Genomic DNA, 24,549 nt, shown 5'->3' on the forward strand with positions numbered 1-24,549 from the left:
TTTCACATCGTATTTACGAGTCTGTCGATTCATGTTTAAAGAAACCATACTGAAATATAAAGGTAAAGAACTACTTTGATTAAGGTGATTAGCTTTATCTTTATATAATAGTTGGTTCAAACAGCCTAGAAATGAAGCATTAAGAACAAGTTTCTTTATCTTTCCATTGCTAATCACCCAAATATCGGAATTTCATGAAAAATGTTAGAAATAGTGATAATGAGCTCTATAAGTTGGTTGAGACCACTTTGTCCATTTAAATAATATTTTAGAATGAAAAGCATGTCATCTACAGCCCACCATATTATTTTGTACTTTTACCTTCCTGGCCTTGATTCGTGGTTTTCTCCGGCGTGCTGTTGCAGGGGCACACGTTGTTGACCATCCGAATCGCTGCTGAAACCTCGAAAACACCCAGCCACTTTACGATACAAACGCACACTTCGTCTGGTGAATGCAACAGCCATTTTCACTCATGCAAACTTTTTAGTTCGTCACCAGATTTGACCTACTTGTACTTGTCAAAAACGTAAACACCATTGAGGTAGTCCGTAACCTCCGTACACTTTCTTGAATAGCTCCCCTGGCGTTTTTAGCCCTGAATTTTACCTATGCAGTCGAGAGTTGACACTAATAGGGCCCATTTCAACATTTTTTTGTTCGAGCCAGGCCGACACTCAAAATATAACTTTTAACGAGAGTCGATATAAATGTAGAAGGAAGGAACTTTGGATTAAATACCTGAAGGTATGGAAACCTATAGGTATCAAAAGAACTTTTAGTGAGAAAATTGGGTATGTTTGTCGGATAATCCTAACTCACCCTTTCATCTCATCTTAGAAATTAAGTGTCCAATTGAAATCATTTCACATGTGGTATGTGAACATCATAACTAAAGAAATAAAAAAATGTGGCATAATTTTTATGGAATTTATTTCGTACATTCATTTTCCATTTTGACAATGTTGGCTAGTTGGGCATAGTATTTCGTTTGTTACGGTGTAGATATTTGGAAACTATACCCCCAAAATAATTATTACCACTAAGTCATCCGAGAAACTTCAGGTTCAATCAGTACCGTAAGTGAGATCTTGATCCCAAACAGCAATATCGGAAGTGAGATTTTGATCCACAGTAGTACTGGAAGTGCGGTCTTGATCCCTTAACAGTAATGCCAGAAGTACGGTCTTTATCCCGGCATCACTACTGGATGTTAGACAGAATCGGGTTCTGAAGCAGGCCGTTCATCCTTTCATTTAATCCTACCAGCTGATTAACCGATTGTTTAGAGGAATACCATTGTAATTGAATATATGTATATATTTTCTTTCGTGTATAATGTCACTTATAGAAATATCGAATGTCACTTCCGGTATAAGTAACAATACCGATAGACCTGTATTTAAGAGCTACCGGTATTTGCATGATTACCGGAAGTTATATCTCTATCCCATCAGATCTATCAGCATATTCTTCTGTTTCTTCATCGTCGTCTAGTTCCTCAGCTGTAGCATCCTGGTACTGTTGATATTCAGATACCAGATCATTCATGTTAGATTCAGCTTCAGTAAATTCCATCTCATCCATACCTTCACCAGTATACCAATGGAGGAAAGCCTTTCGTCTGAACATAGCAGTGAATTGTTCAGAGATTCTCTTGAAGATTTCTTGAATAGCTGTGCTGTTTCCGATAAAGGTGGCTGACATTTTCAGACCTCTTGGTGGGATGTCACAGACAGCTGTCTTCACGTTGTTGGGGATCCATTCAACAAAGTAGCTGCTGTTCTTATTCTGAACATTCAACATCTGTTCATCCACCTCTTTCATGGACATACGACCTCTGAACATAGCAGCTACTGTCAGGTATCTACCGTGTCTTGGGTCACAGGCAGCCATCATGTTCTTGGCATCAAACATCTGTTGGGTAAGTTCAGGAACAGTCAAGGCTCTGTATTGTTGGGAACCTCTGGCGGTCAGGGGAGCGAACCCAGGCATGAAGAAATGAAGACGTGGGAAGGGAACCATGTTGACAGCCAGCTTCCTCAAGTCAGCATTGAGTTGACCAGGGAATCGGAGACAGGTGGTCACTCCAGACATGGTGGCTGATACCAGATGGTTGAGATCACCGTATGTTGGTGTAGTGAGTTTCAAGGTTCTGAAGCAGATATCGTATAAGGCTTCATTATCAATACAGTAAGTTTCATCAGAGTTCTCCACCAATTGGTGCACGGAAAGCGTGGCATTATATGGCTCTACAACAGCGTCAGACACCTGAAAAATATAACAAAGAAGAATATAACGATGTGGAAATGAAATGGAATTGTACACCCCAATGACTCTTTCCTATCTGAGATAATGAAATGTTGTCGAATTTGACCATCCACCGGTCTCGTGCTGAGTAATTGAAATGGTAAGGGCTTTTACAACCTTATAGATTTGCACCATACTATGCTGATAAAAAGAGGAGACAATTGATGTTCAGGGATGTTTTGGCAAACGAAGCATTGTCTTTACAACCTCATGGTTATTGCCATCTTCACAATGTCAATCCATTACGAACTGGTTATCGCTAGCTGGACAAATCTGTCCTATACCCAGTTCTTCAGTCGTACGTCACATCTGACGAACTGTGGAAGGGACAGATTTGCCAGTCTGGATTATTACAGATGGCGTTCCACCGTTGTAATATAGAAAGATAATGGAATATAATTATGCTCTAGATTGTGATTATGATGGTAATTCGAGTGTCCCTCTGATACATCTACCTTTGGTGATGGCACGACGGAAAATGTCGTCATGATTCTATCTGGATATTCTTCTTTGATTTTATTAATCAGTAACGTCCCCATTCCACTTCCGGTTCCGCCGCCTAGAGAGTGGACCAACTGGAACCCTTGTAAACAATCACAGTTCTCAGCAGATTTGCGGACCACATCTAAAACTGCATCAACCAATTCAGCGCCTTCTGTATAATGACCCTTAGCCCAGTTGTTACCAGCACCTGTTTGGCCGAATATAAAATTGTCCGGTCGGAATAGCTGTCCGTGTGCTCCACTGCGGACAGCATCCATGGTGCCTGGTTCAAGATCGACGAGGATTGCTCTCGGAACATATTTTCCACCTGGAAAAAGTAAAAAATTCATAAATAAACAAACTGCTAACGATCCGAACTGCAAAACCCGATATAAAAACAACATATAAGCGAACCATTGAGAGCAACCAATGAACTTCTCAAGGAAATATATCAATCATGAGTAAGTATTTCATAATGAAAAGTGATATCGGGTGTCTAGAAGAGTAAGCTAGCATAGCCTGACCGGCTCATAACTGGCAACAATGCTATTCAGACTTACTTTGAGCAGTGTTGAAATAGACTTCGATCCTCTCCAGTTGTAAATCGTTGTCACCATGATAAGCTCCAGTAGGATCTATCCCATGTTCACCAGCAATCGTCTGCCAGAACTGGAAAAAAGACATATCTGGTAGATGTCAAATCATTGCTGTTAGCTATTTGAAGGTGTCTTATATTCAAGAGTAGATCATTTTTAGATCCAGTCGAATTTTTGTCGTCCTGATGTCGGACACTCGATAAAAGCCAAAAGAAAATATCATATCTGCATGAGGTCTATTGCTTCTTGTTTGGGATCCCGATCCAGGATACACCTAAGTAAAGGCAAAGCAAAAAAAATATACTATTTGAAATGGAAGACCCATGGTCAGACTTGATTGTTCGGAGGGGCAGGTAATATATCCGGAGGGGCAATGGTGAATGTGTTTAGTTTCAGTAAAGGATTTGGTCGGTTCGGAGGGGGGTGAGGGATCCATTTGCCCCACCCCCCTCTTTTGCCCCCGTGTAGCTACTGGTCAAAGAAGACGTATCATTGAATTGGTATAAATGTTACATATACATGTATATGCTGATCAGGTTCTTATGTTGTGCAGCAATGCAATAAGGCCATGCCAGATGCCATACCGTCATACCGACAGTCACTAAACGATACGACCAGGTTTGTCAACTTGACATTCCCTCATTTGGAGAGTTGCCATGTTCACACAGTTAGAACTGTTCATGTGTTGTTTTATTACTGTATAAGGAAATCTAATTGTCAGCTTATTATAAAATCAAGTCATTATTTACAGTAGTATATGAACCAGTTTCTCAGCTTGGTAAAGGTCAACAACTCGGGGAATTTGACATACGACAAGATTTATTTATTTATTCCGGGGCAGTTAGTCCGAAACTTATCCAATCTTACGAACAAATACAAATTTGGTAGACCTAAATAGTTAGAAATTTAGATACATCTTTTAAAAGGTCTACATAGGTGCTTAACTTTAAACCATACCCTAATTTACATTCAAGGATGGGTGATATTTTCTGAAAAGAAATCACAACTTTTTTGTTCATAACTGTAAAAAAAAAAATATCAAGGGCTGGTAATGTCCATCGTAGTATGTTCAAAACATCCATATAGGCTTCTCACATCGGCAAATACAGAGTTCAAATACAGAGCTAACAATTTTGGTCCTACGCCATCAGATATAACTGCCTACAATGGCCCAACTAATATACGGACTTGCTGAACCAAGTCTAAGGGTTCCCACCTGAAAAGGTGCCCCAGAGAAGAATGTAGGAGAGCTAAATATGCTAAAAAAGAAATCCCCCGGGGGAGAGCCCGAACCGACTTCAATCAACAGACCACCACTCTTCTTGTTAAGCCACAAACTGCCTAAATCTATCAGAGTCTGGTAACGGCCAACCTTTCTTCATTAGCCCAATTAGGTACTAAAGATTAGTACGTCAAAATCTATTAAATTTATTTCATTTTGGTGACAGCCAACAAATTTCGGACTACAGGAAAACCTGACTAACAACAGTAAAACCACAATAACAATATAAAATTTGTTGATAAACAAGTTAGGTTACGCATTGTATTTCTTCAGTCAACTATAATAAAGAATAGATGATATGAAAGCGATACCCTCCCATTTTTAATGAAGTCAAACCCGAGAAATAAACCTGTATAAAGTGTATAACAGGTTCTAGCGATTTGATAGATGTCGATCAAGGTGAACAAGACAACTACAACTACAACAACCTGATAGAGTTGCTAAGACTATCTGAAACCAATTTATCGAGTATAATAAAATTTGAAAAAAAATGGATTATATATGAGCTGTTAAGGCGAATGACGAGACGAATATATCCAATTAATTTCCGACGGTAGTTTTAGGAGTTGGAAAAGCGAATAGATAGACAAGTCCCTTTAAGATATTGAAACTATTTGTACAATGCTCTTTGACTGTCAGGAATCATGAAATCCTCTACTTTACTTTAAGATTAAATTTAGTTTGTATTGGAATTCAAAATTTCACAATCCCTGAATTGATAAACCACCAACGAATCACATTTAATGCATGAACATGTATCGGAATTCCAAGCAATTAGTAAAACTTAAATATGATTTAATGAATTTCTATGAATTTCTTCATGTTTTATGTCACGCTTGAATGTAACATCAAGATGACTGTATATTGTCACAAAAAATTATTCCAAAATCACAATCAATCAATCAAAACGGGTTTTGATTTTCAATTGCCTCACCCCATCCCTCAAACTTGAAAAAAACTTACTGCTGATCCGATCTGGTTGCCACATTGTCCAGCCTGAAGATGGACTATCTCCCTCATTTTTGACAAACCGACCACTTTGCACCTTCACAATAAAGTGTCTATTTGCTTTTACTCAACTTTAAACAAAAATGCGGTCAGTGAAAATAATTAAACTCATCCTAGCTATTTCGTGTCTTTGGGCCAAATGACAACCATTTTCGCCAAAATATATGTATCCCTCTTATGCATGAGTGAGTATATAATAAACTTTTGTCGTGATTGGTTGAATATAGGATAGGATGAAGTATATACAATATTCGAATACCCCCATGCCAAATTATTTCAAGTATCTAATATTCCACATTCCAGAATATTGTCGATGTTGATTTTGGATACGATAATATACTGTTTATTATTTATATAAATAATGTTGTGGTAAAGGCCGCGGTAGGCTACTAGTACACACATATTTTGCATCCTTTCGGTGTTGGTCTATATGCAGTGCGAAATGCGCAAAAAATTACCGAAAGAAGCTGTACGTGATCTTGTAGATTATAAATGTATAGCATCTTCACAATGTCAAGCTATTACGAACTTCGTACTTATTCCTTGACTACAATTGTCACCGCTCCTGTATCATGGAAGTTTGTAAATGAAGCAATCTGATGGATTGTACACTAACGAATACAACCAATCTGAGGCATCAACAAAAGCCTTGATATTTGCAGTCTTTCTTGGTTAGTTGGTTGGTAGATGACAAGTTGACGTTCACTTCCAGCGCATGCTGATATCACAAACTGGGTAGTTGTTGGTAGTCGTAGTAGTTGGTAGTGGTATTGGTTCAAATAGGATGAATCTGTGTTGTTGGTTTGGTGGTTGATACTTCGTTAGATCTGATCGGGTCGAATGACATGGTGGTGAAACTCGGCCCTTCATTCTTCCAAACTCGTTCTGATCATGATAGTGCAATCTTTCTGTCAATGGCTCTGATTTTACCGCTAGATTACAATCCGGCTGTGATTGGCTTCATTCGCTGGCGTACTATCTAATCAGATCCGTGATACAAGAATAGTACCTATTGCAGTCAAGGTATTAGTACGAAGTTGGATTTTCTTCTTATACGTGTAATTTCAAATCTGTGTAGCTGAGAAGAATCTTTTTTTTTGAATTCGGGAGGAGAAAGGATTTGATATCCAAGATCAAATGATACCCGCACGTGAGAATATAATCACCTAGATGTACAGGTACAAATAACTTAGATTGGGGTTTATCATCTGCTAATGGAAATACGGGTAATCAGACATCTGTGTATCTCTTTAAATACTTCAAATATGTGATTATATCTGGAAAGCATATCATATACGAAATATGCATGCAATAATTTTGGTAGAATAGCGACACGGAAGAGTCTAAGAAATTTATAGATTCTCACTGCACGACTTCACACTTAGATTGTGGGGGGAACTTACGGGGAGCTTGAAACATAGAAAAAAAAGTACCGGTTGAAATGATTTTCTATTCTGATTGCTAAAATAGGGGCTATTTTGGTGCTATTCTCGAGCTATTTTCTATTTTAAGTGCTAAACTCAGATCCTGCACCTTCATGAATCTCACCAAAGAAAATAGTTTGATAATGATATTATCTTGGTAGGATCCTCAGGCCCCAGGTCAAATTTGATTATTCGGAAGGGCAATGGGGTATGGTGTTACTTAGCTCATACGCTTTGGGTCCGTTTTAAGAACGCTAACCCCCATTTTCATTTCAGCTGTCCTGATGAGGATTGTTTATCAGGATCAGTGGTCGTCAATATGAGATGAGCTCTAGCAGGTTCGTAGCCAGACTTGATTATTCGGAAATGCAACTAATACATCTGAAAGGGCATTGGTGTATGGTGTTTAGTTGCAGTAATGGAATTGGTCGGATGTATGGATTTTTTCATGGGAAGGGGGCAATCCTGTTTTTCAGAATGCAACCCCCACCCCCCTTCCCCCTTTATCCCTGTAGCTGCGGGCCTGAGCTCTAATAATTATATAACAAGTTCTTTGCTATGATAGACAATGGAACAATGGTTTCAGGCGATGCAATTGGTCTGATATAGGCCAATGTTGAGAAAATAGTTCCTTATTACTATTATAGTATTCTAGAGTTCCACGTTGGCAGCTCATGACCGAATCTTTTAAAATAGACTTCATACTGATTACTAATATACTAGAGGGGAATAAAATCAGGTCGGTGTAGGTAATAAAATGTAGAAATCTGATATTTACTGCTAGAAAACATTTTTAAAATAATTTGGAGGATTGAAAAACATGACTTTTTCTCACAATAGACTCTTGTTACTGCAGAATTGGACTGTTTCTTTCAAATATCGGAAATAATGTACCACACTTTGACCTCCAGCGAAGTGAATATGTTTTCAATTGGTATATAGTAATTTACTAAGCGTAGGAATACATGAGGCTAAATGACATCATCAAGTGAGTCTACACTCAGCCTCCTTTTCATTTCCACACCAGACTGCCATTCAGTCGGCGAACATCAAACGGGTCCTACCGGTAAGTCGAATGAGCATTTTGTTAAAAAATTTAGTTGAAATTTGAGTTTGTCAATATTTTTTCGATTGACGAAGAATATTTATTTGTAAGTTTGATTGTTAAGAGTTATTTAGTTATCTTAGATTGTGAATTTTTGACTTAAAGAAGTCGAGCCGTCTGATGTGGGTCAACGTGCTCGAGCTGTCTGAAGTCAGCTCCGTCTATTGTGAGGTGATTAATGAGTGAAAACTATGACTAATACAAGTATATGTATATAACACAATTCATCTTATTCACCATCTGTGAGCTCCATCCCTTTTCACAATTTATTTCTGGCGAATTTTCATTTAAAGGTACGCGATATTTAATTGCTTTGTATGAGTATATACGCGCGCTTTTGTGTACCGGTCAGATTTAAAATCTTATCGGCATGGAATGTACTGGGCGTTTATTGGGCGCGGTTATAGTTCCAGATTTTGTAACTTGCGTGAATTTTTACATTATTTTCCCATTCGTTACGGAGCCTGCCTAACGGTCCATGTCTTTCACCGGATTTCTCCAGCTGTAACCTTTTGTTGAATTTACTGACCCTTAAACTGTATCTAATTGTGATTCTCCATAGGGGGTTGTAAGGGCTCGTTATACTACAATAATGTACGGATTGTACCGAAAAAAAACATATATGGACAAAGCTTAGAGTATATGAGAATTTAATTTTGAATTTTTGAATATATATGATATAAATTTTGTGAAATTAGAAAAATATTTTTTGTGAAATAATGAGATAAATAGATTTTTAAAATCTTGTTTGCTTGTTTTACTACCATGTTTGCCCTCCAGTCATTTTCACCCTTCTTATTCAGTCACTCGGTTATTTGTCTTGACATCTTGATAGTTTGTTTGTCTTGTCACTGGGATGAAGAATCATGCCCTTAGTGAATGGATTAATCCTTGTTATTAACTGGTCAAACAACCAGCCCCTCCTTGTGCTTTAACAAGTCTATATTTGGTAGTTTTGAGTCTGTATTTTGATGAATGTTTAAGAAAGCTTGTTGTTGTATTAAATAAAACTTTGTCATGCAGTTCGCTACAGTTTGACTAGTCTAGTTTTTATGCGAAATAAGTTGCAATCGTGTGACTTGTAGAGGCAGCATTTTTTTGGTAGTTGCATCTGCTGGTCTTAGTAATGTTAATTCACCCTGCATCGAGGAAGGTCCAAATCTGAATGCTTTGCTCTTCCTCTTCAAGTTTCAGGTTTCAATATTGCACATATCTTTCACATGACACATGAAAGCAGACAACATAGTTAAGTATACTGTATTGATTTTCTTACATTCCTGCAACATTCATTTTGTCTGATTAGTGTCATTACATATCATGTCATACTTCTAGTAATGTAGTCTGGGTTGATTTTCATGATATACTACTCATTTGATTAGTAATAGTCTCCTCTGCTGGTTTGAACTTCTTTTTAGTTGTATGCTTCTTTCAAGTGAATTCAATACATGCTCTGTTTGAACATGTTCTGTTTGGATGGCACAATATTGAGTTTGACATCTTAAATGACATGTGGAAAGTAAATGAATAGAGCTGTCTGCATATTACATCAATGACCATATAAGGAGTGAAATACACTGCACAAAATAATGAGACATATTTGCAAGGCAGTTATATACCGACTTTGATATACCTTATTTTCATTGCTACTAGACTATTAGGAAGGTTGATATAAACGATACATCATATTCTGTATGTCCCTAGTCTAATTTGAATTGTTAAGTAGCCACTACCCTAACCAGTTGTTCTGCTGTATGGATTGATGGCTGTTTAGATTATGAATAATGTATGACTCAACTGAAGGATAGAAGAGTTGAAGTTGCGTGATCAGTTTCCATTAGGTTATCAAGAACTGCATCAATCAATAACCTAGCAACAAAACTCCTCATCCTTTTGTCTCATATATTTTGACATCGCCATGGTGATCGGCTGTTATTAGATGTATCTCATTCGTTATTTATCGAGTAATTGAATATTGTCGAATATACTTGGAATAATGTATCTGCTTTGACTACAAGTCATAGTGATTAGTTTAGGATTGGTATTGTCATTTGTTAGTTCAAGTTATTGTTCATGTGGGTATCATTAAGAATCTTGAATAATCCATGACCAAGTTCCCCTGGTTTATCTTCATCCATCTGTGACATTTGAACAGTTTATTCGTTCCAAGTTTATTGTTCGTTGACTTGACTTAGGTGACTTGAATAATCCATGACTCCTCTAGTCTATCAGTGGTGTTTATTTATTGATCAGGGTGGGGTTCTCAGAGTAGATTTGAGAAATTTTTTTTTGTGGGTTTTGAGCAACAAGTCTTAAATAATCCATGACTGCTTGGTCCCTTGGTAGTGCTTATTAATTGTTCAGTTTAGGGTTGGGTCTTCCAAAAGTTGGTTCCAGTTTTGTTTCTTTTGGGTATAGGAAGGGATTAACTTCAATAATCTATGATAAATGTGGAGGGGGGGGGGGGATTGAGGAAGCGATTTCTCCATTTACCTTTTATCAGTTCACTCAAAGTAATTAAGAATAAGAATTATTAAACTAAGTTAGTCTCGAAGTTGTGAAAGATCGATTGAAGTTTAGAAATAAAAATCTAGTTCCATGCAGTGTTTGTTTGCTTTACTCCAGCCATCAATACTCTTTATTTACCTTGGTCCATTTACCAGTTTACCAGATATTTTACAGTATCATGCATGTTTGAATGGATAGAAATATATGACATAGAACACCAGGAATCTTCTGTGAATTGGCACATTACATCTGCTTCTATAGTAACCATTGCTCACAGAAAACTGATGCACATTTGCAATTGGAACTGTACAAAGAAGATATTTCATACTTGTATAAAAATGACTTTAACAGGCATTGTTACCAGACTGCATAGAATTTTCAAAGGAGTAAAACCAGACGCAAGAGTCAACCGGACAACTTAATCAAACGCATAGATATTTTTGGAGGAGACAAACCAGATACCAGAGTAAACAACTTGTCAACTTAATTGAAGTAATTGGATTAAGACACCAATCAGAAATGACCAACGCGTGATAAAAACAATTAGAGAACCTGGCTTAATCAATAATTCAATGTCTATTTACTAACTGTTGTATATTATCACCATAGCCAGTTTAATTAGAACATGTTTGTCTATTGTTTCTTAGCAACAGTCTCCACTGCTGGTGAATATAAAGATCAGCTTCCATATACAATCCAGTAGACTATCTTTTAGTTTGTTAAGTCACTTCTATCTTCAACATGCGTGAGATCGTTCATATGCAAGCTGGCCAATGTGGCAACCAAATTGGAGCCAAGGTAAGAAAAGTTTTTCCTTTTTTAAATTTTCTATTTCAGCAGGAACACGTCTTCGAATTTGTCATAGAAATTTTATATTGTTGAATACTTTAATCCACCTAGTTTCTTTCTCGATACTTCGTTAAATTTATTATTTTTGAATTTAATAATCTTGTACCCATTACAGTTCTGGGAAGTGATCTCTGATGAACATGGTATTGACCCAACTGGAACTTACCACGGTGATTCTGATCTTCAGTTGGAGAGAATAAACGTCTACTACAATGAAGCTACAGGTTGGTACTACTTTACTGTTATATAATTTTGTTGTCTTTGAAGTTCCATCGGTTCTGCTTTCATCTGATTGAAGTAAGGACAACTTTATGAATCTTTAAAAGATCTGTTGGGTAAGTTCAGGAAAGTCAAGGCTCTGTATTGTTGGGAAAGACATTTTTGAAAGAATCATAAATATGCGATATAGCCAAGGTAACCCTGCCTGTATGTAAATAAATGAGCTAATTGGACATTGTATATGTATTATTTCAATTTCACATAAGCGAGTCTCGAGACAGTTTCATAAGCGGACTTATTTGATCAGAATTCCAAGTCATTATCAGGGGAGTCCAGTCTTGGTCATGAATCCAACTGGAACACCCCAAGATTGGTTCATATATAATTCAAGAGACCAAAACAACGGAGACATTCCGCGGAGGAACTGAAGTGTGAACTGCTAAGCAACATAGATACATCTAAGGTCATTTACTATCTTCAAGGCTAATGTTTTGACAACATATATTGATTTTTGATAAAACAACTCATTCAAAAACAAAAGATTATCGATCATGATTTCATTCATGCTTTTAGAGGCATATTATTGGACTAGAAGTATCCTTGGGAACTAAACAATTACTTCTGTTGTCAAGCCCCTTGTTTAGGAAAGTTGTATTTGTTTTTGACTTTGAGGCATTTTAACTTTCAATTGATCAATAGATAAATTTTGTCTTTGTTTCTCTTTCCAGGTGGTAAATATGTACCTCGAGCTGTTCTGGTTGATTTGGAGCCAGGTACCATGGACTCTGTCCGATCTGGTCCTTTCGGTCAAATCTTCCGACCAGATAACTTTGTCTTTGGACAGAGTGGTGCTGGTAACAACTGGGCCAAAGGTCACTACACAGAAGGTGCAGAATTAGTAGATTCAGTTTTGGATGTTGTCCGAAAGGAAGCAGAAAACTGCGACTGTCTTCAGGGATTCCAACTTACACACTCCCTTGGTGGTGGAACTGGTTCTGGTATGGGAACTCTCCTCATCTCAAAAATCAGAGAAGAATATCCAGACAGAATTATGAACACCTTCTCAGTCGTCCCTTCACCAAAAGTAAGTCGTCCATATTATGGTAGAACTTCTCATTCTTGTCCAAGCAACTGATTAGTTGTGTGGGCTCAAAGTTCATGCATATATATATGGATAACAGCATTAAACATTTCTGTTTAATTTCAAGTCTAATTTTCTTTCATTATATGTTTTTTCCTCTTATACTTATGCAATTGATAAGAGCTCATGTCATGTTGCCTTACTTATGAAATTTCCTTTGTATTTCCAGGTCTCCGATACAGTTGTGGAACCCTACAATGCCACCCTCTCAGTTCATCAACTGGTAGAAAATACAGATGAAACTTACTGTATTGATAATGAAGCTCTATACGATATCTGCTTCAGAACCTTGAAGCTCACCACACCAACCTACGGTGATCTCAATCATCTGGTATCAGCCACCATGTCTGGTGTGACCACCTGTCTCCGATTCCCTGGTCAACTCAATGCTGACTTGAGGAAGCTGGCTGTCAACATGGTTCCCTTCCCACGTCTTCATTTCTTCATGCCTGGGTTCGCTCCCTTGACTTCCAGAGGTTCCCAACAATACAGAGCCTTGACTGTTCCTGAACTTACCCAACAGATGTTTGATGCCAAGAATATGATGGCTGCCTGTGACCCAAGACATGGTAGATACCTGACAGTAGCTGCTATGTTCAGAGGTCGTATGTCCATGAAAGAGGTGGATGAACAGATGTTGAATGTTCAGAATAAGAACAGCAGCTACTTTGTTGAATGGATTCCCAACAACGTGAAGACAGCTGTCTGTGACATCCCACCAAGAGGTCTGAAAATGTCAGCCACCTTCATTGGAAACAGCACAGCCATCCAAGAACTGTTTAAGAGAATCTCTGAACAATTTACTGCTATGTTCAGGAGAAAGGCTTTCCTCCATTGGTATACTGGTGAAGGTATGGATGAGATGGAATTTACTGAAGCTGAATCCAACATGAATGATCTGGTATCTGAATATCAACAGTACCAGGATGCTACAGCTGAAGAGGAAGGAGAATATGATGAAGATGTTGAAGGAGATGAAGAAGCTTAAATTTAATGTCTAATTATAGTGCTCATAACACCTGCAAAAGCTAGATTAATTTTGCTTTGACCGTAACTGAACAATTTTATTTTTTGCTTCTGTTGCAAATCTTGATATGCAAAAAAACAAAGTTTTGTGGACCAACTGATAATTTGTGTGCAGACACTTTTAAATACTCAATATATTTCTACATTTTTAACAAACTTTTTAATGTGAAATTGTAAAATTCAAATTGCAACGTTTTACTTTTTATTTTGTTCATCTCCATCTTGAATGCTTGGCGCTGACGTTGTTACAGGTACAATATACCAATATTTTAAAAAGTCTGTCTTATTTTTTAATTCCCTTCATCTTGACTTCAGTTTCCATCAGCAGAACAGCACTTGCAGACACTGTAGATGCTCCCACTATTATGATCTCTTAAGTGGCAATCCTCAGCAGTTGCTGTAAAGCTGAATCTGTGCAGAGGGCTAGCCTAACTTTCATGAAGCTGTTTGCTTCTATTTGTGTATATTTTCAACAAGGTACTAAATCATACATTGAACCTCTTTACTGAGCTTCATGGCAGCATTGTAAGAAGAACATTCTACTTCAACACAGCATACAACCGCATAACGAAATGTTACACCTGGATCACTGGTTCAAGACTCTTAATTACCGATGGCTTAAAATTTTATTGTCTGTGCAAAGTCTTGCTGGAAGAGTACTTCTGTTCTTTGTTTACATTAGCTACAAAAGTTACATTAAATGCGGAAAAACATTAAATATCTTGCATATTTTCCATTTAATATTTTAGTCAATCTAACAATAGGTCATATTTCAGAAAGTTGCCAATGCAATGGGAACTTTTTCAGTTTTTCCTAATTCAAATTTTGAAACTAAAAGGGAAATGGCGTACACTTAGTAGGAAGTGGCTTATCAGACTTCATATATCATTAAACAGTACATTTTACACATTGCAGTCACATATTACTGACATGACTAGTTAGAATTTAAAATTTGTATCTGAAACAGCTGTTGGTTAAAGTACCGGTACTGACTTAACTAAATAGAAGAGCTTGGGTGAAAATTCACCTCAACATTGTTTGTATTTATTAAACAATATTGGTGATGGTCAACATGGCTGGACTTCTAGTAAGATCCATGTCAATGTTGATTTTGTTTGTGGTCATATTGGTAGTTGAAATTTGAAGTTCAAAACAGAACTTTTGAATTGAAAAGACTACTATGAAGTTTGTTTCATTAAAAGTTTCATCATTAAATTTTAAGGTGCAAAAAAGTAGGACTTGAAACTTCATTTTATATCTTAATTAAATTCTAATAACTTTCAAATATAAATATCTTTGTTTATACAACTTTAAATTTGTACCTTCAAAATTAGAAAAAAATAATCTAAATATACAAAATTGCAACACATTTCTAATTGCGAGACTAATATTTGAAAGAATGTGTAGTTTGTATCTTTAACATTCTGTAACATTCTACCATCTGGAAATAAGTAACATTTTATTTTCAAAATCTAAAGAAAATAACTGAAAAAATGGATTCACTTTTCAAATCACTAGACTAATTTTCGAAGGAATTGGCAGTTAGTACCTTCAGCATGTCTAAATATTACCATCTGGTGAAAACCAGTAACATTTTCCTTTAAAATGTAAAGAAATTAACTGATATGATTTGGAGAAGTAAATTATGGACTTATTTTGAGGGAAATGGCTGTTACGATCTTATACATGCTAAATACAACCATCTGGTGGAAATGAGTAATAGAACAGAGTAGTATTCTGTAATGTGAGAAGTCTGGGTTAAAAAAGCTGGAAGTATGATTAAAAACTGGAGTAAACTGTCAGTAGATATCGAGTTACAGACCAAGTTTTACTATGGTGAAAGCTGATTGATATCTTCCTACCAGATGGTTTGGTTATCATGTTAAAATTAACATCACTGATGACAGATGTTTGGCATGTCAGTTCTTTCTTTTAATCTAATCTGAGATAAAATATAAAAAAAACAGAATGAGATCAACCTCCTTTCCTAGTGTTCTACACTGACATTAACCAAATGTTCGAACAACAGGAAATTAGGACATACAACTATTTTAATGCATAGTTTTGGATGAACAAGTCAATAAATTAAAACTAGAATTTTGGTAAATCAACATAAAATATATACTAATATGAAACTAAAAGCATTATACATACTTATCAATTGCTTTTAAGATTGACAAAAACTGGTAAGCTATTAGACTCTAAAGGTTTATAAATTTTCAGGCTCATGCCAATTCTTGATGTACAAAAATATTGATGCAATGTATTACACAAATGTATAAGAAGTGACAAGAAAGTTGAGGATGAATAACAAAGAAATCTCAGAAATGTTGATCAGATAACTTTATCAGACTGAAATCCCATTGGAGATATTACAATAAAAAATAATCACTTTATTACATAAGAAAGAAGACTCAAAAGCCTTTCTTGAATTTCACCAAAACTTATATACATGTATATATACAATCATTATTAATCAACAACAATTATACAAGCAATATAAAATTGTTAATAATATCATAAGATTACCACAAAATATACTCACAAATCAAATCATCTTAAATAGATTATTTAATAATCAGCTCAGCAACCATTGTGTGATTGTAAACAAGGCTTCTGTATTTAATTATTAGCTTAGGATTAATTGTTAACTAATTAATGAATTGTTTAAATAAACAGATTGATCAAATTATTGTCAATGTCCAACTGAGGTTTTCACTGGATTTTGATGATTAGCCCTTAGCAACTGATTATGTTGATATTATTTGTTAAGGCCTGGTACGATCTTGCAATTGGTGTTCATAGTTACTACTGTTTTTTTCTCTTTTATAAAGAAAAATGTTTGCATTTTACAGTATTCAGTCCTCTGATCTTCAAATTACCTAACCACTCAACTTCAACATGCGTGAGATTGTACATATCCAAGCTGGACAATGTGGCAACCAAATTGGAGCCAAGGTAAGTAGTAGATTTAACAAAGTAGTTCTATTTGACCAGCATTCACGATGCAAAAAAAAACCTTATGAAATCAAAGTTTGGGTATATGAATCCAGTCTTAACTGTGTTCCCTCTTTGAAAATGCAATGTTCATATATTTATTCCTTGAGTTTTGATTCATTAACAAAATTTATTTAAATGTTCTACATCTTCAATTGACTTTATGAAATAATCTTGTACCCATTACAGTTCTGGGAAGTTATTTCTGATGAACATGGTATTGACCCAACTGGAACTTACCACGGTGATTCTGATCTTCAGTTGGAGAGAATAAACGTCTACTACAATGAGGCTACAGGTAGATACAATTTTTTCAAATTCTGTCACCAACTCTTTTATTTGCCTGTGAAGATTCTTGAACTTCTAACTTACCAAGGCTAGTTCACATGGAATCAGCAAACTTTGTGAAATATACTGAAATTTAGAGAGCTATAGAGTTTTTTTTTGATATTTTTAGGTGGTAAATATGTACCTCGAGCTGTTCTGGTTGATTTGGAGCCAGGTACCATGGACTCTGTCCGATCTGGTCCTTTCGGTCAAATCTTCCGACCAGATAACTTTGTCTTTGGACAGAGTGGTGCTGGTAACAACTGGGCCAAAGGTCACTACACAGAAGGTGCAGAATTAGTAGATTCAGTTTTGGACGTTGTCCGAAAGGAATCTGAAAACTGCGACTGCCTTCAGGGATTCCAACTTACCCACTCTCTTGGTGGTGGAACTGGTTCTGGTATGGGAACTCTCCTCATCTCCAAAATCAGAGAAGAATATCCAGACAGAATCATGAACACTTTCTCAGTTGTACCTTCTCCAAAGGTTTGTATTAATTTTATGTATTTAATTTTTGCCACTTCAGAAGCTTTATTAAGCTATTTAAATACTTTCCTTGACATGCAATAAGCCAATGGCTACAAAAGAAACAGAAAGATGTCTGTCACATGATTAGGCTGTTTTGCTCATGTAATTTCATTCAAATTATCTTTTCTTTATCAGGTCTCCGACACAGTTGTGGAACCCTACAACGCCACCCTCTCAGTTCATCAACTGGTAGAAAATACAGATGAAACTTACTGTATTGATAATGAAGCTCTATACGATATCTGCTTCAGAACCTTGAAACTCACCACACCAACATACGGTGATCTCAACCATCTGGTATCAGCCACCATGTCTGGAGTGACCACCTGTCTTCGATTCCCTGGTCAACTCAACGCTGACTTGAGGAAGCTGGCTGTCAACATGGTTCCCTTCCCACGTCTTCATTTCTTCATGCCTGGATTCGCTCCCTTGACATCCAGAGGTTCCCAACAATACAGAGCCTTGACTGTTCCCGAACTTACCCAACAGATGTTTGATGCCAAGAACATGATGGCTGCCTGTGATCCAAGACATGGTAGATACCTGACAGTAGCTGCTATGTTCAGAGGTCGTATGTCCATGAAGGAGGTGGATGAACAGATGTTGAATGTTCAGAATAAGAACAGCAGCTACTTTGTTGAATGGATTCCTAACAATGTGAAAACTGCTGTCTGTGACATCCCACCAAGAGGTCTGAAAATGTCAGCCACCTTCATTGGAAACAGCACAGCCATCCAAGAACTGTTTAAGAGAATTTCTGAACAATTTACTGCTATGTTCAGGAGAAAGGCTTTCCTCCATTGGTATACTGGTGAAGGCATGGATGAGATGGAATTTACTGAAGCTGAATCCAACATGAATGATCTGGTATCTGAATATCAACAGTACCAGGATGCTACAGCTGAAGAGGAGGGAGAATTTGAGGAAGAAGATGAAGAAGCTGCATAATTGAGGCAGACAGTGTTTTTATTCCATTTGAACTATTCATATTCAGTGAAATATGCTAATTTCTGGAACATAATCATTCATATATCGTGTCATAACCTTTCGTGTCTTTTTTTTTTCAGCCCTAGAGTTGTCAAATACAAATGATACTATTCTCGACATTTTCAGTTATGCCTTTACTGTCTTCAACTTGTTATTGCACTTGCCAAATCAACTGAAATATGTAGCTGTACTGTAATCTTTTGTCTTATTTTTCCTATGCCTATTTTTATTTGTATCATTATCAGTCTAATTAGAAGAATCTTTCATTAATGTATCTTGACGTCCTCATCTTTCACAGCTTTTCCTGTATCATGTCATATTTAAGCTTTTTGTAATCTGTTTGAATCTTCTTCCTTTCGGTACTTAAATAAATTGACTGTACTATGATTTGGTTTGATTTTCTCAACAATAGTCGTCCCTATCTGGCTTCTCCTAAGGGGCAAATATCAACAAAAAACCACCTCCCCCCCCCCCCCAAACCCCAGTCCAGTCAATTTGAAGGTTTATTAATTCTAATCTGCAATACTTGATAAGCAGTGTTGGTCTCTTTTAGACGATTTCAAATGGCATTTCACTGAAAGTGTTCTTTTGAAGGCTGTGAACAGTCAAGATTTCTCAAAAGTTGAAGGTCTTAGTTGTCAGAACTAGATAGATACGTAACTCTCTTTCGCATGTCCAATATGCCTGCTGGCACAACTTATAGTAGCCTAAAGTAAAACGCAAAAGGCAGCCGAGCAAGATCAAGAACTAAAAAAGTTACCGATTATTTAAGTTGGTCTATAGTCATCACCGCCATTCTAGCTGTTGTGTTCGTCGCGGAGAGACGTCTGCTGATAAAGCGCGCTATCAATGACGTCATTAACGACGTCAATTTAAGTGAACAATAACGTAACCAGGGACTATCACAGCTATCTGGTACAAAACGTACCCACTAAACTAACTTTTTATGAAGCAAATGTTTTATTGAAATTCAATTCTATAATCATTAATAGTCATGTACAGTAACGTCATAGGCGATTCTAACATTATTGTAACTTTCTTGGACTGGAAACTGGAGCAAAGCTGCTGATCTGAAGAGAAAAAGAATGCAGGCATCGAAACGGGGTTTGTCAACAGTTTGATCACGAAAGAACGAGTTACGAGACAGGCTTATAACAATCAGCCTACCTACAAAAATCAGTTTATGAATAGGGCATTTCAGTTTTTTAATTTTTTTTACGAAGATATGTTTGGGTAGGGGGAGGGGCTTACCTGGCTCGGCATTCATATTCCTATTATGAGCTCCAGATATATCCATAATAGATCTAAAAGATCCCATCATATTGCCGCTCAAACAGACTCGGAATTCCCTGCCAGGTATGCTGTTATCGAAATTAAGTCGCAGTCGACCTCGAGGATAGTTCCACCAAACGCTACCATTTGTACAAGTTATGTTGGCTGTTGCATCCTTGATTCCATTTTCGGTCGCCGCGTCTTGACCCCTGAAAATCACAGAGCATTATGCGTACACAAAATTTATCGTATGTCATAATGTATAGAGGTACACAATGATAATTAAAGGGGAGGTTACTTCACTTGTGCTAACCAACAACGTACCAAAATTTAGTTATTTGTTGTTCTCTGAAGTACGTAGATGCAGAACAAATCGGGAAAGTTCCAACAATATTTAATTCCAATGATACGTATAATAAATAAAATAGATTGATCTGTATCAACCTCAGTCCTGATGTTATTTTCAGTCGTACACATATAAACATTAGGCCTACCTCAGTCTTAAAGTCTAGACTACTTACCACCAAGTTGGCTGTATGGTACAAGGATCGTTGAATCCACTACAGCCTACGACTCCGATACAAACCAAAATAACCACAACGTAAATTACTGTCATCGTAATGTTTATTCCACTCTGGTTGTCTTGAACGGAATGAACTAATACTGATAAGACTATAACAGATAGAAGAAGTAGGTTGTTTTTGTTTCAAGACTAAGCTCTGTTCACACGATTTTAGTTTTGAAATCTAAAAGTACATCTTAGGAACTGAAATTGTACCTTCACAGTACCTAAAAAAATTAGAGGCGAACAACCCATGCAGTTCATATAATTAGTAGGCATCAGTGGCGTTTTACTCAGAAAAGAGGCTGGCCCGGAGTTTCTATTTACACATAATGTTTATCACATCAACTTTTCGAGTTAGCTCAGAGTTCTACAGTGTCAATGAGCCTTGAAAGATTTATGAGAATATTATTACCAATAGATCTGGCTTGTCCTGTTTTTTTTAAATAGATGTTTTGATGTGAATTGGGAAATCATACTGCGGCGTTTCTAGGAAACACTACAAGAGGGGTCAGAGCAGGGGCACAGACTATTCTTTCATTATGTAAATGGGGGGGGGGGGGGGGGGGGGGGGACAAGTAGAAGAAGGGTATTTAAAGCTTCTTTATTGTCAAAAATGTCCATCACTGATTATCACATGACATAATACGACCTCATCGTTTCCGACTAACTTATCTGACCTGGCGCAATTATTGTACTTTTTTTCCCTTGTCAGATTGCACTGGCTCGGTTTTTGCATTCATTAGCCAATAGCATAAGGTGCAGAAAGGTGGGACAAAAAACTTCATAGAATACCATTTCATTTACCCTCAAAGGAAATGGTCAATTACCTAAAAATTAAAAAAGGTCATATAATGTCATTATCGGATATAAAAAGGTTTAACGTAGTGTAAAAATATACGAACAGAATCTCCAACATGTAAAGAACCAGTTTCAGGACAGGTAAGTAAGATCGCTCTTTGCTTTGATACTTTATAACTTGACAGGATTTCCCTTATTGCAAACTGCATGGTGTTGTGCGTCTTCATTAGACCAATCAGGTATAGAAGTAGGATTTAAAACTACATTCATTTCATGTTCATTTTGATACTTTTTATATCTTTTGCATCTAATTGATCAACCGAATTTGCTGTAATATAAGTACCTAAGACATTCCCTGCTGAAATTGATAATGGACTGATATCGATTTCTTACCAAAAATTATTGGAGAATAGATACAGTAATCTGCTAATTGGCGTTTCCAGATAATAAAGCTCAAGTTAACTTACTCGTGTCACTTTTCAGAATTAAATCCTACATGCAGTTCTACTACAATTCGACCAAAAGTGCATCGTTTTAGGTTTAGACTATTACAGTTTTAAGCGTATAAGTTTTAAGATACTACCTTACACAAATGAGACTTGCTTAGATTTTTTATCATTTTATTTTTTTCGTTTTCCATTTCAGCCCATTTTCTTTACATTACCGATTTATTTCAACGTCGTCATCATGAATTATTTGCTGGTATTGTTTTCTCTGTGCTCCATATTCATGATCAACACCACTGGCTATTGGCTCGATTCAGAATTTCGTGATCCCTGCACTCTGTACCATGAAAGAGGGTGAGAAACGTTTTATAATCCATGTCGTAGGTCAAGTTCCTTAAGCAACGTTTCATGTAGCTCAGTAGTTCGTGTAACGATGCTTAAAGAACATGGTCGTATGAGGCCAATAAACGTGCATATCAACATTCTGTTGTCTTTTTAGAAATTTCAAATTCTTATCGCATCCACAAAATAATTTTTCGTTTGACCGATTCGTAACCACGAATGCACGATACATATTCCCGTATATTCCTTAATAGTCGAAGTTTCTAAACTTATTAGAAAGCAAAATTCAAAGCTTCTGTGGAATGGTATAAAAGAACTTACACACGTAAATTACCATTAACTTAGCCCAATACTACATTTTATTGACACTTTCGGACTCAGTGTGCTTTTTTCAGGAACCCTAATCAGATCAGCGAAATGGATTCTTTACCAAATTGTACGTACGGCTCGATTTGGTGGAGTTTCCCACGAGGAAAGTTTCGAGTTCATTTCACTTCTAGTGGTCTTCATAGAGGCTTCAGAGTGTGTCTATCATACAAAGCAGGACCAAGTACAGATGATCTTAAGCCAGTTTTGGATCTTTCTGGTGCGGAACCAAGGATTATTCCCATTACTGAACGTAATTAATCCATTTTAAAATTCCACACCTCGTGAAACATGTTAAACTTTGCGTTGACGTTAGGTTAATCGTTATTAGGTTTGACGTTATTATTAGCAAGAGTCATTAGCAATTTTAACGTTTTCATAAGGTTTAACCAAAGCCCATAGGCTATAGGCTCTGGTTTAACGTTATTAATATTAGGTTTAACGTGGCCTTTTTTATTTGAAATCGAAATATGACGTTTTATCAGATTTGACGTTATTTTAGGTTTGACGTTATTATATTGAGGTTTGGCGTTATTTTTAAGATATTTTTAGGTTTGGCGATATTTTATTAGTTTGGCGTTGTAATTAGGTTTGACGTTATCATTAAGTTTTGCGTTATCCATCCTATAAGGTTTGACATTATTATGTTTGTCGTTGTATTGTGTATTTTACAGATTTGGCATTATAGCGTTATTTTTATTGCTATTCCAGGGAACAATGACGAGGAAGATTGTGGTTATACGGTAGCTGAGGAAGTTACCTTACAATTTCAAGAGCCTGGCATCGACACTTTTCTTATGTTTTTCCACTATCGACTTGATTTCGAAGACTGAATATAGAAATACAGAAATAAAGGCTGTTTCACTGTAAATTGTTGTTTTTAAATAGAAATATTAGGCCTATAAGATTTAGAAAAATACGACATTTAACAATGATTCCTTTTTTGGTCCATGGTGCGACCAGGTTCGATTTTATTTCATTTAAGTTTAAAGGAACATATTACCCCTTTTCAACAGTATACTCAAAAGAGAACGACGTGCACCACCATGAAAACAACAGATTAAGGGAGGTCACTCGTGACAGTCTAATAGTCAATTAGACCACATGAATGGAATCTTCCCATTGAGAACCTTTACCATGGCGAACATCATTACATTAAATAATTCCAAATTGACTTGATTTTTCAATCAGTGGCAGTAGGTTGAATACTAAAACAGCTTTGGCATTCTCAATATGTGATATCACATGTGTTGAAGGGACAGTAAAGCCATTCGTTTGACCAACCTTAGTCTTAGAAACGGGAATTTTTTTTAGCTGAGGGCGTGGGCACACGAAAAGTCTCGGTCGCCGAATAGAGTCTTGGGTAAAACCTGACGCTTCCATGATAAGATTATCGCGTTGCCGACAAAATTCGTAATATCAAACCAGTTTGATATTAAATTTGTCGCCGATTGTTTTATCGTCTGCAAGACAGGGCGTCATCATCCAATTAGATTCGGTCGCTCAACATGCGAACACGTGTCGAAGGAAATTATTTTAATGTTCCTCATTTTTTCTGAACGTCAGAAATTTGTCAAGCAGCTTCCCCGAGATGATCTTGACCTGTCAGGGTTTTTATTTCGTTCAGAATAAAAAGCAAGGTCGGCAATATCATGTTTTTTTTTCTCTCGACAGTTTCCTTCATTAAACATTGAAATATAGCGTCTATAACTTTTATATAAGAGTTTATATAATCTTTTTTTTTTTAAAATCTTTTAAAATTGTTGGTCACCAAACATTTATCTGCATATCTCAGAATATTAAATCGATTCTTTAAGGGACAGGTTTGCGATTTTCGGAGGTCGTTTTGGATTATAAATAATCTTCAGCAGTAGTAGTATAGATGCACGAAAATTGCATAATTCCTTCAAAAATAGCTATAAATAGGAATTTCTCAGGGGGAGATTGTATGACATGCACCCCCCCCCCCCCCC

General features: G+C 36.6%; 4 protein-coding genes across 4 annotated transcripts; 2 read left to right on the forward strand and 2 right to left on the reverse strand.

Moving 5' to 3' along the window:
- Positions 1 to 917: 917 nt before the first annotated feature.
- LOTGIDRAFT_223026 (hypothetical protein) lies at positions 918 to 5,762 on the reverse strand. The gene is made up of 4 exons (XM_009068012.1): positions 5,635 to 5,762; positions 3,354 to 3,462; positions 2,766 to 3,121; positions 918 to 2,271 (listed from the first exon to the last, which is right to left on the reverse strand). Exons 1-4 carry the CDS (start codon positions 5,689 to 5,691, stop codon positions 1,438 to 1,440), a joined length of 1,356 nt encoding a protein of 451 aa, XP_009066260.1. The 5' UTR covers positions 5,692 to 5,762; the 3' UTR covers positions 918 to 1,437.
- Positions 5,763 to 8,090: 2,328 nt separating this feature from the next.
- On the forward strand, positions 8,091 to 14,227 carry LOTGIDRAFT_223043 (hypothetical protein). The gene is made up of 5 exons (XM_009068013.1): positions 8,091 to 8,169; positions 11,361 to 11,511; positions 11,678 to 11,786; positions 12,510 to 12,865; positions 13,092 to 14,227. The coding sequence occupies exons 2-5, from the start codon at positions 11,455 to 11,457 to the stop codon at positions 13,908 to 13,910; spliced, it is 1,341 nt and encodes a 446-aa protein (XP_009066261.1). The 5' UTR covers positions 8,091 to 8,169; positions 11,361 to 11,454; the 3' UTR covers positions 13,911 to 14,227.
- A 2,574-nt stretch (positions 14,228 to 16,801) lies between these two features.
- Positions 16,802 to 19,174, forward strand: LOTGIDRAFT_197703 (hypothetical protein). Its single transcript, XM_009068014.1, has 4 exons — positions 16,802 to 16,906; positions 17,135 to 17,243; positions 17,403 to 17,758; positions 17,936 to 19,174. The coding sequence occupies exons 1-4, from the start codon at positions 16,850 to 16,852 to the stop codon at positions 18,746 to 18,748; spliced, it is 1,335 nt and encodes a 444-aa protein (XP_009066262.1). The 5' UTR covers positions 16,802 to 16,849; the 3' UTR covers positions 18,749 to 19,174.
- A 598-nt stretch (positions 19,175 to 19,772) lies between these two features.
- Positions 19,773 to 20,675, reverse strand: LOTGIDRAFT_169717 (hypothetical protein; the record flags this gene model as incomplete). The annotated part of the gene is made up of 3 exons (XM_009068015.1): positions 19,773 to 19,954; positions 20,039 to 20,268; positions 20,581 to 20,675. 3 exons carry the CDS (start codon positions 20,673 to 20,675, stop codon positions 19,773 to 19,775), a joined length of 507 nt encoding a protein of 168 aa, XP_009066263.1.
- Positions 20,676 to 24,549: the final 3,874 nt, after the last annotated feature.

This window comes from Lottia gigantea (assembly GCF_000327385.1).
Source record: "Lottia gigantea unplaced genomic scaffold LOTGIsca_88, whole genome shotgun sequence".
NCBI lineage: Eukaryota > Metazoa > Mollusca > Gastropoda > Lottiidae > Lottia > Lottia gigantea.

Excerpts from the sequence above, each read along its gene's own strand:
- LOTGIDRAFT_223026 (XM_009068012.1), bottom strand. The coding sequence starts at position 5,691 with ATGAGGGAGATAGTCCATCTTCAGGCTGGACAATGTGGCAACCAGATC. Across the intron at positions 3,463-5,634 it reads GCAACCAGATCGGATCAGCA|TTCTGGCAGACGATTGCTGG; the intron begins GTAAGTTTTTTT and ends TCTTTTTTCCAG. Across the intron at positions 2,272-2,765 it reads CCGTCGTGCCATCACCAAAG|GTGTCTGACGCTGTTGTAGA; the intron begins GTAGATGTATCA and ends TATATTTTTCAG.
- LOTGIDRAFT_223043 (XM_009068013.1), top strand. The coding sequence starts at position 11,455 with ATGCGTGAGATCGTTCATATGCAAGCTGGCCAATGTGGCAACCAAATT. Across the intron at positions 11,512-11,677 it reads GCAACCAAATTGGAGCCAAG|TTCTGGGAAGTGATCTCTGA; the intron begins GTAAGAAAAGTT and ends TACCCATTACAG. Across the intron at positions 12,866-13,091 it reads CAGTCGTCCCTTCACCAAAA|GTCTCCGATACAGTTGTGGA; the intron begins GTAAGTCGTCCA and ends TTGTATTTCCAG.
- LOTGIDRAFT_197703 (XM_009068014.1), top strand. The coding sequence starts at position 16,850 with ATGCGTGAGATTGTACATATCCAAGCTGGACAATGTGGCAACCAAATT. Across the intron at positions 17,244-17,402 it reads CTACTACAATGAGGCTACAG|GTGGTAAATATGTACCTCGA; the intron begins GTAGATACAATT and ends TGATATTTTTAG. Across the intron at positions 17,759-17,935 it reads CAGTTGTACCTTCTCCAAAG|GTCTCCGACACAGTTGTGGA; the intron begins GTTTGTATTAAT and ends TTTCTTTATCAG.